We start from the raw sequence: 15,066 nt of genomic DNA, 5'->3' as shown, positions 1-15,066 counted from the left end.
TTTTGACAAAATTATGCCCCTTTTTCGACTTAGAATTGACGTTAAAGTTTGCGTATCACCTCAAATATTTTCCATTCAATTTATGTAAATATCTCAGCACATCATGTATTGCATTGAAATCTTATCTAACAGTAATCCATGCATGTTTTGCCAAAACTTTTCAATCCATACACCGAAAAGTGGCGGAATAGTCGAGCGCTCGTCACTGTGACAGCTCTTGTTTTGTAATATCATTGCTTATTTTCTCATGTTTTAAAAGCTGGTAGTGTAGGCCTTTGTGTTCGTCCTTGGAATATATAATAAAATTTTGCTCTATTTTGAGAAACTTTTAAAGCAAATTTGATTTTTAGCTCGACTCGAAGAATAAGGAGAGCTATACTACTCACCCAAGCGTCGGCGTCGGCGTCACCCCTTGGTTAAGGTTTTGTGTGCAAGCACACATAGGTTAATATCTCAGCAACTACTTGAGGTATTGCAATGAGACTTGATGCAATGGTACTCAACCATCCAACCTACTATATTTACCAAGTAAGATAACTCTAGTTTGCATTTAATGCATAATAGGCCTTTATTATTTGACTTAGAAATTCTGGTTAAGGTTTTGCGTGCAAGCACACATAGGTTAATATCTCAGCAACTGCTTGAGGTATTGCATTGAGACTCGATACAATGGTACTCAACCATTCAACCTACTTAATTAACCAAGTTAGATAAATCTAGTTTGCATTTAATGCAAATAATTGCCCTTTATTATTTGACTTAGAAATTCTGGTTAAGGTTTTGAGTGTAAGCACACATTGGTTAATATCTCAGCAACTACTTGAGGTATTGCATTGATTCTCGATATAATGGTACCCAACCATCCAACCTACTTAATTAACCAGGTTAGATAACTCTAGTTTGCATTTAATGCAAATAATTGCCCTTTATTATTCGACTAAGAAATTCTGGTTAAGGTTTTGCGTGTAAGCACACATAGGTTAATATCTCAGCAACTACTTGAGGTATTGCATTGAAACTTTATACAATGGTACTCAACCATCCAATATACTAAATTAATCAAGTTAGATAACTCTAGTTTGCATTCAATGCAAAATAATTGCCCTTTATTATTCGACTTAGAAATTATGGTTAAGGTTTTGCATGTAGCCACATTTAAGTCAATATCTCAGCAAATATATCATGTATTGCATTGAAACTTTACATATGTATTCCCAACTATATAACCTACTAAATTATTGAAGTAAGGTAACACTTTTTGAATATAATGCAAATTATGGGCCTTTATTATTTGACTTAGAAATTCTGGTTAAGGTTTTGCATGTAAGCACACATAGGTTAATGTCTCAGCAACTACTGGATGTATTGCATGGAGACTTTATAAAATGGTATTCAACCATCCAATCTACTTAGATAACCAAGTAAGATAACTCTAGTTTGCATTAAATTCAAATAATAGCCCCTTTTTTATTTGACATAGATATTCTGGTTAAGGTTTTGCATGTAACCACTTTCAAGTCAATCCTTACACTGAAAAGCGGCGGAATAGTCGAGCGCGCTGTCTCTGTGACAGCTCTTGTTTCTAAACTTTTCGCAATTACTAATTACAAAGTACTAATTGCAAAAATGAAAAAAAATCTATCTGCACTTAGGGTGCATCGTATGAGTGTCAGAAGGGGGGACTTCCAACACCTGCGAGAGTTAACATCCTTTATGATTTAGCTAGTACTTAATGATTGTCTTTATGCAATTTAATTGGCTGAAAAAATAAGATGTATTCTGAATTGTTGGTAAATTTGTGCCAAATAGTACAATTTACAGTGCTCAATAATGTTTGTGTTCAAATTTACAATTTGAGTTATACACACAACCCCTGTTCCCTATTAAAGTTTACATTCTTTTTTGTCTACAGTTCTTGTTACCCCGGTCCACCCCGGGAAAGAGAGTGTTCCCTTCAAGACTCCATAAGATTCCCGGCCTCTGTTCTGCTGTGTATTGGGAAAAGGTAAAACTGGTTATTTAGGGTAATTTCAAGAAAGAAGAGTTGAAGTACTGCATATACTTTCATAGTTTTCACTTTATTATATATCTTCTACCAAACATTACTTGTTGAATCCCAAGAAAGCTAGTATTTTGTTTTAAATCACATCTGGAGACTGTAATTAGTTAAATGCAATATGATGCAGGCAAGAAAAGTATATGAGTGTAGTAAGTTTTGTTAATGTATGTCTATAAATGTGTGTTTTAGGACCTTGGTAAGGCTACCAAACTTGCCGAAGAGCTTCACAACATCCTTTCAGAATGTCTTGGAAGGTAAGTTCTCCAATTTTCGTTTCACCTGTTAAGTCTGGATAACAGCCTTTGTCTGTGGTGTCAAACGTTTGGGTTTGATCTCTAACGTTAGTTTGTTGAAAAGCTTGTTAAAACGATGCAACCATTTTGCGGAAATTTTGTGAACATATAGTGATAATAATAAAGCAGTTTTTGCGTGTCTGTTTGATTGAAGATAATATTTTGAGGTATCTGGTTGCCCTGGTGGCATTATCAATTTTGAAATGGCAATGTTTTACAAAGACTTTAAACTTGGCCATACCTTTACGAAATGAAATACATATTTTGTTACATTGTCAACAGCTTCCAAGTGAGCTGCAGAGTTAGTTTATCCAATCAATGAAGTAGACAATGAGGTAGATTATCTTTCATAAATACCTATGTACATCATGTGTATTTCAGTTTAAGCACCACTCAGGAGTCAGTTGCAAAAGAAGGACTTGTGAGCTTGGTAAAGATGGTGGGCAGGGTAACACTGCCGGAAATCCACGAAACCATCTTTGAGTGTCTACTGTGTTATGTCAAAGCGGGTGACAGGTAATGCATTGTTGATTGCATACAGAGTACATAAAACAATGTATGAATTGTACTTGCTATTGTGTTTCACGTTATATTTTTAGCCTGTTAGTGGAGAACATGCACTTATGAATGCGTACAATATCATTTTTTAAGCAGTTGGAAAAGAGCATTGTTATTTGTAGTTTTTCCAAAAATATATCTTGTCTCCGGGAATTATTTAGAAATTAGTGTTAGATTGTTTCTAAACTGTTCAATCAATATCTTCATTCTATTGTAGAATGTGTGACATCCTTTTGGAAGAGAACATTGTTCAACTTTCAACTTCTTGCCTAGAAATGGTGAGGTTTCATTATTTTTGTTTGTTTATCACCTTACTCTACAGCAAAATAGTTTCATGAGAAAATTGTACTTTCAGTTTCAAATTTCATGTTAAGCTACTGCTATGGCGATTTGTACTGTTTGAAAATCGGACTCCATTTCCTATCGAAATGCGAAATCTAATCGGACCAAGTATTTCAATTTTCTATCGGACAATAATCAAAAGTTCATAATATAATTTAGGAATACATTCTTTATATGCTATAGTCATGCTTTATGCAACAGTAAGTTAATTTCCATAACCTTTGTCTGTCTATTAAAAAATAGCACAAAAACACACACTTCATGAAAATAATTGCACATCAAAATTGCAAAAAGATGCACACCACATGAAGTATGTTATCTTAGCATGTTATCCATGTAAAAGCATATTAAATATTTGTTATCCAGCTTTACATTTAATAACCTGTTATATTGAAGATTTCATTAAAATATATTAATATCATAATACAAAAAAAGTAAATTTGTTTATAACGAACCATACCAAAAAGGTTTGAAAAACAGAATGCATCGAAGCAGGATGCCCGATAATTGTAGTTAAGACCGGACCTACTACACTATAGAGACAGATTATTGAAGTTTTATGAAATATTTTAAATACAATTTGTAATTTTGTGAGCGTTTGTAAGTTTTCTGAGCAAAAGAGTTTACTTAACCGCATTTGTGTAAGAGAGTGACATCCCTTGTTAAAATGAACACATCAAGAATTTTCGATTGTAGTCGATACTCCTTTCATTACAAGTGATTTGATTTCATGCTGAACCTGTATAAATAATGACAATATGCTCACAAAACTTGAACACATCAAAGCAAAATGTGTTATTCATTAAAAATGTAATGGTAATATGTATATACAACTTCAGAATGCGTTTTTTAATTTCATCAAAATCGCTTTTGCCACCGACGTTTATCTTTGAAATAGAAATGGAATTATAATTTAAGCTCATTCACCCATTTTCCCCTTGAAAATCTGATTGATTTGATGTGTCCACAGCAAAACTACATGTATACTATTGTACAAATTCATTTTCAAGTATAGAATTTGATTTTTAAAAATGCAATGACTAATCACTATGCTGTTGTTTGTTTCCAGAATTCTTGTTCAATTTACCAGCGCCAGGCTGCAGACTTTATCACCCAGGCTGCTAATATCTCAGTCAGGTAATATATGAAACCTAGAACTTGTGTAATTTCTAGGTGAAAAGTATCATCTCTGATACTTATTTCAAATTCACGTTTTTCACCCTTTCTACATGACATTGTATTTTCTGCCTATAATGATGTTATATATTATCATATTTATTAAATTGAATGGGTAGGTTTAGTTTTTTTCATGTGCAAATATCTGATTATCAATGTAAGTTGGTTGTGGACAAAGTTCGAAATTTTGTGCATGATAGGGCCCTAAGTTTCTAGAATTTCGTTTTTTGCGTCTCTGAAACCGGAGTTCCCAAAGGAAACCCACTTGTCCAGCTTTATGACCACATACCAATTTTAAATGTGTGCCCAGGACGGGATTTTTACCCAGGTCACCATAGATGTTGGAAGCCAGTTAACCTTTTTATACTTCAGCCTATATGTTTAATCAGTTTCAGAATACATGTTTTAAAAAAAAAAAAATATTTTTATTTTTATTGTTTTTTTATCTTTTGCTTCAGACTGCAGGAAGCCTTCAGAGGTCAGGACTTAACTGATGTTCTATTTGAACTACTGGAATCCACCATGTGTCAGAAGGTTTGAAAATATAGAAGCATTATCATTAGATGTGCTAACAAGAGTCTATACACAATCAAAACTTTACAAAATTGTTCATTATTGGTCAACCAATTGTCTTGTTTTGTGCCATATGGGAAGCTGTTTTAGATACATTCAATCCGAACACTAGTTAAAAGTAGTAGAATTGATTTTTTTAATTTAAAAAGCTAGCATTATGATATTAGTTGCTCTTGTCATTTGATGTTTACATTGTTTTCACCGAATATGGTTGCTGTACAACGAGTTGAATACTGGAGCAAACATATAACATATTATATCAAAATTACGGGCTTTACTTGTCACAACAAGCACAACATTCATTACATTGTATGAAGTTCAAAATGTCTAGTTAATTTTATTAGTCTCCTATATTCATTATTTGTCACAAAACTTTGCATTATTGTACCATGTGAGTCGCATATTTTCATCTTTATTTGATATCAACTTGTGCACGCTTGTTACATATAAGTCGGGGATCGAATTTTACGGTTGCTAATTTCAAAACGCAAGTAGAATAAAAAAAATGCGAGTTGAAATTCCTGGCACTCGAATATTTTTACCAATGTGAAGCAAATCGACGTATTGGCTCAAACTGTCCTTTTCTCTTTTAAAACTCCTTTAAGGTTGTTTATAAAACAACAATAACGTGACCGTGTGTAGACGCTTGTCGCTGTATACAAATGGTAAACAGTTGTACATAATGCAACAATATATCAAATTATTGATTTGTCAACTTACTGGAAGTAAAACAACCTTTAAGTAATTGCTAGAGGAACCCACCATTTCTGCTTGTTGTAAAAATGGCACTAGCAAACTGGCAAAATAATTAAACTAGATCCCTGTAAGTCTCATATTTCCATTTGTTTTATATGTCATCACCATGCACACATCTGTATGAAGCCATATATTTACAGGTGCAGGGAGCTGTGTGCCAGGCGTTTGCTTCTCTGACCTCAGGATCAGACGGGTAAAGTTCATTGCTTTTAGATTAAGACATGATTATATTTTCAAAGAGTTAAATAACACCTTTCTTTAACAACAGTTGGTGGGTTCCATATCCAACGCTATCCTTGCTGTTTTTGTGAAAGCTTACTTTATCCTGCTTAATTATTGGTCAGTACATGATTGAAAATATTTTGCAGGAGTTCTTGCTTGAAACGTTTGTACATGTGCCGCCTTGAAATACACAAATTACTGTTAGTGTTGATGTTTTAGTTTTTGTTGATTCAATTAACTGGAACATAATGAAATTTTACATTCACAGACTGTTTAAGTACCTGATGTACCCAGGACATGGCCTTGTACAAAAGGTTGTCTCGTTCCTGTCGAAGGCTTCAGATCACTCAGTTTCTGAAGGAGTTCTGTCTCTTATTGCAGCTCTTAGTCAACATGATAGGTTAGCAAACTATTCTTGTTCTTCTTTAGGAAATTAATAAAACTTATGGGCTAACAAGAGTTTCTTTTTTAAAGTTTTAGTTAAATGGTGCTTTTTATTATGAAACTCTATAATCACACAGTTTTAAACCTTTTATTTTATAAGGCAGACTGTGTGTAATGAAAAAAAGTATTTTAGTCTGTAAGAAACAAATGTTATGTAAATGAGACAAGTATATTGATGTATATGCCTACTGTTCAAGAATTGTACTTCAAGTTACAACTTTATTTTTGTCAAATATTGTAGTGGTCATGATGATTTCAAGAAAGAATCATTAATGGAAGCCATTGTTAAGAATCTCCAGAAAACTGATTGTCCTAAGGTAGGTATGTTTATTGTGAGAAACCTAAGGATTAAATTATCAAACTCTGTTATTATGTCAGACTATATATGATGATGATGATGTGGTAATTATGCATTACCTTTCTTTAATACATAATACTTGATATATTTTTATATATATGCCAATATTCTAAGTATTTATTAAAATATCTAAAAACAGAAATAACACATGTTTATTCAAAGGTTTTTAGCTAATGTCTGTTTTTCGAAGAAAAAGGTCAAGGTCATAGGCTGGGCTGTACTAAGTGACTTAGGTGTGCAAAACATTAACTTTGGTCATAATTTAAGACTTCTTTAGATATTCAAAAGACTCTTGTTATCATGTTTCCGGTGACAATGCATGCATACATACATAGCATAACTTCGGCTTCAATGATTTTTTGGTCATGGCATTTCTTAGAATGGAAAAAAACAGACATGCTTTGGCGTCCACTACAAGGTACTCTTGTGGAATTTCCTACCAGCACAAACATTTTGCTTTAAGGAAACAAACCTGAATTAAAGACTCAAATAAAATCCTATTAATTTAATTTCAGTGTATTGCGTTTTGTGTACAGCAATGTGACCACTTTGCCTCAACCCGTCGTAAACACAAGACCTTCCTCATAGAGCACCACATGATAACCATTCTCAACAGGTAAGGGTAACACGCATGCTGTAAACACAAGACATTCCTGAAAGAGCAAAATGTAACTCTCAACAAATCACGATACAACACCTAGTCAGAACTCAAGACATTTTTCTTAGAGCAGGATAATCATTCACAATAGTTAAAGGTGACATACCTTGTGTAATCGCAAGACCTTAATTCTTAGAGCACCACATGGTCATTACTTTGAACAGGTAAGGGTGACACACTTGGTGTGAACACAAAACTGCCCTCCTTATGTACCATACGGTCACCACTCACAACAGGTCAGGATAACACACTCCCAACAGGTAAGGGTGACATACTTTGTATAAACACAAGACCCTCCGCTATAGCATCATGTGGTTACCACAATGAACAGGTAAAGGTATCACACTTAGTGTAAACACAAGACATTCCTCCTAGAAGGCATTCCTCCTACAGGGTTGCCAGCGGACTTGAAAAGTCAGGGAAATTGGGTATTTTTTCAAGGTCAGGGAATTGTCAGGGAATTTTGAAATCTGGTCAGTGAAAAATGAAAATCCTGAAAAGTCAGGGAAAAGTCAGGGAAAAATTATTTCAAAGGTCGAAAAATATACGCATTGAAGGTCTTTCTTGGCTATGGCAGTCTTTAGGCATTTAATATTTGACTTTATCACTCTCACAGTTAAGCATTAAATTCAAATAACAGTAAACTGTGATATTAAGAAGCATTATATGTTAACTTAGTGATTATAATACCCATTATTTACCTTAGAACATCATTCAGCCTAAAGACTGAAAGGCTTTGCAACCCTTGCCTCCAGAGCTGACTAATACGTAATTTCTGTTGTATTGTAGGAATATAACACCAGAAAAGAGAATTTACCTGACATTATATTCTAATCTATAGGTTATTATCCTTGTTTCAGGTGTTGCGGTTTCTTTATATCATCTAATAAAGGGATTTGATGGCAGATAATATAATTAAATTACTCTGTTTCAGGCTCTTCCTTGTTAGCATGACAAATTAACAAATATGAGTTCAAAACAGACATCTTTCAATAATAACTGGCTTACGGACACAGAGTTTAAGTGTTGGGTAGAACTAGAAGGGCTTTTAATTACTAACAAAATCTAGTCAGTATACATGTATACCAAACTACCATATTGGCATATAACCTGCTTTGCTTTTTGCTTTGACACTAAGAAATTGTACAAGAGGATTTGTCTTGCAAACATGATGGAAACTGGTTAAATTATGCAATGCTATGTTTTTCACACTAACTTTTTTTCACACTTACTTACCATACTCATTCAAAGTCTTTAATTTTATAGTGATTATTTCATGATATGCCAAAATGAGCCCTATGTTCTTGTTTTCATGCTAATGTTTCACATGTTTCACTGACCAACAGTCACACTGTGTTTGAATAGAAATAGTTAAGAATAGTAGAACACTATGTTTGAATCATTACTTTGATGTACAATGTAAATGTTTTATATTTTGGAAAATAAATACAAGTTTACATGCAAAAAGATAATGGGAGGATTGGACGGCTATAGGGGAGGTCAGGAGGCCGTTTATGTGTTTGACGATTTTGGTCAGTGAAAAACATGAATTGGTCAGTGAAAAGTCAGGGAAAAGTCAGGGAATTTTATTTCACCAAAGTGCTGGCAACCCTGTCCTAGATCATCACATAATCACCACTCTCAACAGATCAAGGTAACACACCTGGTTCGAATACAAGTCATTCCTCCTAGAGCACCACATAGGTGCCACTCTCAACAGATCAAGGTAACACACCTAGTTTGAATACAAGTCATTCCTCCTAGAGCACCACATAATCACCACTCTCAAAATGGTAAAGTAAACACATCCGACATAATTACAAGGCCTTCCTCATTGATCACCACATGATCACTATATGTATTCCCAGGAGGTTAGGGTGACACAAATAATGTAAACACACATGGCCTTCCTCATAAGGCACAATTTATCACTGCTCTTGTATGGTTAGGGTAGCATGCCTTGTGTTAACACAAGACCCTCCAACAAGATCACCACATGATTGCAAACCTCATATTTGCCCTGATCTCAGACAAAGGCCTGCCCTATATGACACAGCACCTGTATGTGTTGGCATACTTCCATAGACTTAAAATGTTTGTAGACCGACCATGATCTACCACCACAGTAGTTTGGTATCCGCTCATATACTTCCCTTGATTTCAAATGCCGAGTATTTTTACATGATCTTAGATACGGAGCTACAACAAGCCACAAAGCAGCTATTAAGGGGCTCACATACTTCCATCGACTTTTAATGTCTATGAGTATATATTTCAAATGTTCTGCGACCAAGAGTTACCACCAGCCATAAAGCAGCTTCATCATTCAAACTTACCTTGATTTCAAATGTTGTTGTTGTTGTTGTTGTTGTTTTTCAGAGGATCTGCCACTAGTCACAAATCAACATTTTAAGTTCTTAAGACTTTAAATGACTTTGAATATGTGTGTATTTTACAGAATCTTAGACCTAGAGATGCCTCCTGCAACAAAACAGCTTTGTAAAGACCTTAAGACTTCCCTTGATTTCAAGGTCCCTTCTGAGCCGATCAGAGGGCTTCTCTTGAAACCAGGAATGCAACATATGGGTCCTATGTCAGACAGGTATTGCTTTTCTTGTTTGACTTCTGGTAAAGACTCCGCTATTCTTTATAACTATCAATTTTGTTTTCAGTTTTAACCTTTAAAAAGTTTTTATGTAACGCAAAGTTACTAAGAGTTACCTGATATTCTTAATAACTACTTATTTTGTTTTCAGTTTTAATCTTTATTGATTCTTAGGTTTTATTGATTAAGTTACCTTAAAAATCACAAACGATTATGACTTAAATTATATAGTAAATTCTTGAACTGCTTGAAATAATAAGCAAGGGATGTTGGTAATTATGGTTGTATATATTTTTTAATTCAATATGGGCCCGTATTTGAATGTACAGAGATATAGGTTTTTCAAGAAATAACTCTTAGGGTAAAATATGATTTTATTTTGAGCTTCTGCATCGAAATTCAGTGTGTAAGTATAAAAGCAACCACTACGAGTCTCATTAACATAAACGCAAATTATAAGAGTAATTATCAATTTCAAGTATGCGGTCCATTTAAAATTAAAAGTTTTAGAGTCAATATTGCTTTAAATTTTGTGGGCCATAATCATGATTTGTAATATGTTGGTCATTTCTGATGGGAATGTAAAATTGCCGAAAAACTGCTATGGTAATAATGGTGTATAAATTAAAAGAAGAGTGTTTTTGAGGATAGGATATGGTTAAAATTGTTACAATGAAATAATGTTTTGTTACGTGAAATTGATACCAGCTTGTTTTTCAGTTTGGTTGCTCCGGAGGTCCGCTGGAATCAAAACTCTTTCGTAATGTTGCTGGTGATAAAGGTGTGTGATGTCATCCCTGCAGCCCATGATCTTGTCACCTTCACTGAGGATACGATCTCATTCAGGTGTGTTAAGGTCGTTTCTATAACTTTTTTGCTTGTAAATCTCTACCTTCCGACTATATAACTTCTATTTCACTGACAAAGCCACATCCAGTGGCGTCAACTACAGCTTTAACTATCAACTATGTAACTAAGAGTGTTTCCACTTCCATTTCCCTGACAGGGCCCTATCCAGGGGTGTCAACTACGGGTTCACCTACCGGCTGTATGACCGAGTGTGTGTTGAAAAGTGTACGTGGCATGTTAAACAACGGGAGGTCCTTGTGTCACTCAAGAAACAGGAAAAGGGCATGTGGAGTCGACCTCTTCATGACAAGATCAAGGTTAGTGTGATACAAGGGTTAAACATTTTTGAAAGAAGTTTTTGCTTTCTTGTCAATACTGAATATGACTTCTGCTGTCACTGTGAAGGTTCGTAGAATTTATTTTGGAAATCCATGCCCCTTCCTTGGAACACAACGCTTTAAGGGATTTATATAAATTAAAGCTTGATTTTTTTCAAGAAGATTTGAAAACGGATGTTTATAGCCTAAAGCCAAACTTATGTTTTGGTGTAAACTGGAAACCATTAAATGTAGCATTAATTTCATTATAATGTTCATTAAGACAAAACTGGGTATTTTGAATGTCATGATCAATAGCTTAGGTTGAAATATATTTTGAGTTTTATCTGACTGGATGAAAAAATCTTGTGAATTGAAAGATTGTTGTTTCTCAAATTTGTGCCATGATTACAGTTTTTTTAGAAATAGTTTGAATTATTTCAATATCATCTGCTATTAATTAATATTGAAAACATATGCTCTTAGAGGAATTTATACATAAACTGGAGGTGTGTGCAAGTGACTCAAATGTCGAAAAATCATATATTTTCATGAAAGTTTATAAACAAATGTTTAAACCACTATTTTTCTCCAGCATACATATGTACAATAATAAGAAAATTTGTTATTTTCAGAGAGATATCAATGTAATTTCAGATTAAGCTGAGCTTCCTTTTAACAAATTACTTCTCCATGAAATAAAACTGATACCACAATAATGCAAACAATAATATGTATGTATGTATTTGTTTTCACTTCAGCATGGGAATGTGGTGGCCGATTGCGAGCATATTCTGGACAGTTCCGACTCAGAAGAGGAAGATGATCAGAGACCCTTCCTTCTCACAAGTAAAACGCTGTTGTTCAGTTTCGTTAGTTTGCTGTTATTTTCTACAAGCCGTTTCAACAAGTAAAACTAAAGCCTTTTGTTTGGAAGAAATCCATGTATTGTTATTTTTCGCTAATGCAATATAGCTTTGCCCTAGTAGTATGGTAGGATATATGGGTCACGGACACTACGAACCATGGACATTACGGACCAGAGATTACGGACCAGATTTAGGGACACTACGGACCAGATTTAGGGACATTACGGACCATCTTCAGAAACTTACGGACCATGATTTATAATGTTTTTAAACATTTTTTTTTAAATTTATTCACTCATTGGTCTTAAATTTGTTAATAAAAACTTGAATATGAGTGCTCAGTAAGACAATTATCTTTAATGTAACTGAAAAATCCCCAGAAATTGCCAGTTTTAAACATCAGTTTGCAAGAATTGCAACACACGTTTTCACACGTTGTGAACGTTGGCAACATCTACGCTGTGGTACAGGTATAACAGTTTTCTTATAAGATTGGATGATGAACTTGGTAAACATATAACTAACATAGCTTTCAAATTTCGACAAATTTCAGTTCCAGGAATGATTAAAACTGATTAACCAATAGCTTGTGTTTAAAACATCATTTTAACATAGTTGTTATAAATACATAGGTCTTTAACACCTTTTGGAATTTCACAAGATTTTATATTGAACCATTGATGTATTCGATTTTCACGGGATTTTTCACAGTTATATGGAAGATATAACGTCATACTGAGCACTCATATTCAAGTATTTATTAACAAATTAAAAACTAATGAGTGAATAATTAAAAAAAAATCTATGTTTAAAACATGGTCCGTAAGTTTCTGAAGATGGTCCATAGTGTCCCTAAATCTGGTCCGTAATGTCCGTGGTCCGTAGTGTCCGTAATTCGGATATATGAACATATATTGAACCACCATTGAGTTTGATTTTAGCTAACTGTTCTTCAAAGACAAAAACCATTTTAGAAGGAATTCAGTTGAGGTATTGTAATAGTCATGGTGTCGTCGTCATCGGCGATGTTTTTCAAACACTTGAACCTTTACAATAAATCACAAACTGTTCCAAGATGTTTAAAAGAAGCACGGTTTACATATTGCCAGAAACATAACTCTTGGTCTACTAAATGTCGAGTTTTGCAACTTGTGCATCAGGAAAAACAGCAACGAACAAGTTTAGGCACTTAGTTTTATTACGTCATATTTTTTTTATTAAAATTAAATTATTGCCATTGGTTTGAACAATCTCATTCATCCAAGTTTTTATAATGATCATGTTTTACGGAAAGTTTTATCGCTCTGGTGTACGATTAGTATTTTACCCCTAAATATAAAACACAATTTGTTTCGTCAATTTACATAAAAATCATCCCTGATGGAAGGAATACTGAAGATTTTTTTCTTGCCAGACATACATCTTATTAATGAAAAGTATTTCCAATTACAGAGGGAAAGAAGAAGAAATCCATGTTCCGCGGGATGAAGCAGTCAACAGTTCAGGTGGGAGAACCCGAGGATACGGAAACGGACACAAGCGACAGCCTCGAAAACATGGATCCTTTTAATAACCGCACTGACTTCGATTTTGACAACATTGCCTACCAAAACCCACTTTGAAAACATGAACGACTATGATAAGCACACTGATTACACAACCTAGCTGAGATTGTGGATCGATATTTGTTGGAAAAAAAAAACAAAAGCAAATCTGACCAATTGCCAACCAGACATTTGCACCAACTTTTCTGTTCCATGACTTTGAAGTATTGAGTTTGCGTGTTAACAAAATTGCCCTGACAATATATCAGTGACATTCTAATATTATCAAATAAAAAAACCCATATAAAACAAGTGTTGCCAGAAACAATTCCAACATGTACAGCAATGCCTATAGTTCTGGCTTTAACAATTTTATTTTATGTCCCCTTTTCGCCTTGAAACAACGGATGCGCCTGGCGTTCACTATGTTGCACTTTTGTTAACATTATACATTTTAAAAAAACTTTTGACTTTTATCAGCAATGAATCGTAAGTTGTAACAATGATCTGTAAAATCACAGTATAGCTTTGAAAATCATGTCGGTAAATGTTTTTGTGATAACTAACAAACAATGTTCGTTTTCAGGCAGTTGTTTTAGCCAGGTTTAGGAATAGGTGTTTGAAAACTTTTTTCTTTGTTAATATTTTTCTCATCCTGTGGAGTTTTTTTGTGGTCAATGATACACTGAAATGTTTGTATAATAGTGTTTTTTTCTCAACTGTAAATATTGTATTGGCCTGTGTCAGGTCCCAATCCTGAAGCGGGATCAAAAGGGACATAGTTGTTCTGAACATAAAAAAAATGTTTCGACATAATATCTGATCAAGTATGTATCGCTTTCCTGTCGGGAATTCTCCGTCCTAATTCGCAATTTGTTTGCAGGTGACTCGGGGACCTCAGGACGCAAAATATTAAAGATCCTATTTATACAAATGGATAAACAATTGTATTGAGAAGTAAAGTAAATTATTTTACATTAACAATGCTTGAAACAAATATGCAATAAAAATGATGGAATCATTGACTCTAAAATCGAAACTGACACTTTTCGTTAACAATGAGCCAAGGATTTGTTCATCAACCTGTTTGAAGTTTTTTCTTGTCATTTTCATAAAAAACGTAATTGATTTTGATTTTAATTTTTCTTTATACATTTTGCAACGGAATTGTTTTACGTTTTTATGTTTATGTTACTCAACACAAAAAGTGTAACATTGTTTTTAATTTCTTAAATAAAAAAAAAACATGAATAATTATTTTTGCTTTATGTTCATTTTAGCTTGTGTGTTTCAGTTTTTCAAACACAAATAGTTGATGTATCATGTATGACCCTTGTGTTGCTAGCAACAGTACACATCTCTGTAGCAGTGCCGCAGCTCTTGCTTAAATAAATGCTGAATCTAAATGGGCTGCAATGCAATGAAACCAGGTTTTCTATTTGA

At 33.9% G+C, this 15,066-nt stretch overlaps 1 protein-coding gene across 1 annotated transcript in view; it reads left to right on the top strand.

The window, feature by feature from the left end:
- Positions 1 to 14,853, top strand: part of LOC128243191 (uncharacterized) — an 81,682-nt gene extending 66,829 nt beyond the window's left edge. The window contains exons 36-50 of the mRNA XM_052960795.1: positions 1,913 to 2,005; positions 2,249 to 2,313; positions 2,734 to 2,868; positions 3,128 to 3,188; positions 4,322 to 4,389; positions 4,887 to 4,962; positions 5,898 to 5,950; positions 6,248 to 6,379; positions 6,665 to 6,740; positions 7,297 to 7,397; positions 9,898 to 10,041; positions 10,765 to 10,890; positions 11,051 to 11,210; positions 11,972 to 12,059; positions 13,532 to 14,853. Coding sequence (XP_052816755.1) covers positions 1,913 to 2,005; positions 2,249 to 2,313; positions 2,734 to 2,868; positions 3,128 to 3,188; positions 4,322 to 4,389; positions 4,887 to 4,962; positions 5,898 to 5,950; positions 6,248 to 6,379; positions 6,665 to 6,740; positions 7,297 to 7,397; positions 9,898 to 10,041; positions 10,765 to 10,890; positions 11,051 to 11,210; positions 11,972 to 12,059; positions 13,532 to 13,701 — 1,548 coding nt within the window. The 3' untranslated portion in view covers positions 13,702 to 14,853. The remainder of the gene's footprint in view (positions 1 to 1,912; positions 2,006 to 2,248; positions 2,314 to 2,733; positions 2,869 to 3,127; positions 3,189 to 4,321; positions 4,390 to 4,886; positions 4,963 to 5,897; positions 5,951 to 6,247; positions 6,380 to 6,664; positions 6,741 to 7,296; positions 7,398 to 9,897; positions 10,042 to 10,764; positions 10,891 to 11,050; positions 11,211 to 11,971; positions 12,060 to 13,531) is intronic.
- The last annotated feature ends 213 nt before the right edge of the window (positions 14,854 to 15,066 follow it).

The sequence above is a fragment of the Mya arenaria genome, chromosome 8 (genome assembly GCF_026914265.1).
Source record: "Mya arenaria isolate MELC-2E11 chromosome 8, ASM2691426v1".
Taxonomy (NCBI): domain Eukaryota; kingdom Metazoa; phylum Mollusca; class Bivalvia; order Myida; family Myidae; genus Mya; species Mya arenaria.
This window is presented reverse-complemented; position numbering and strand designations above follow the sequence as displayed.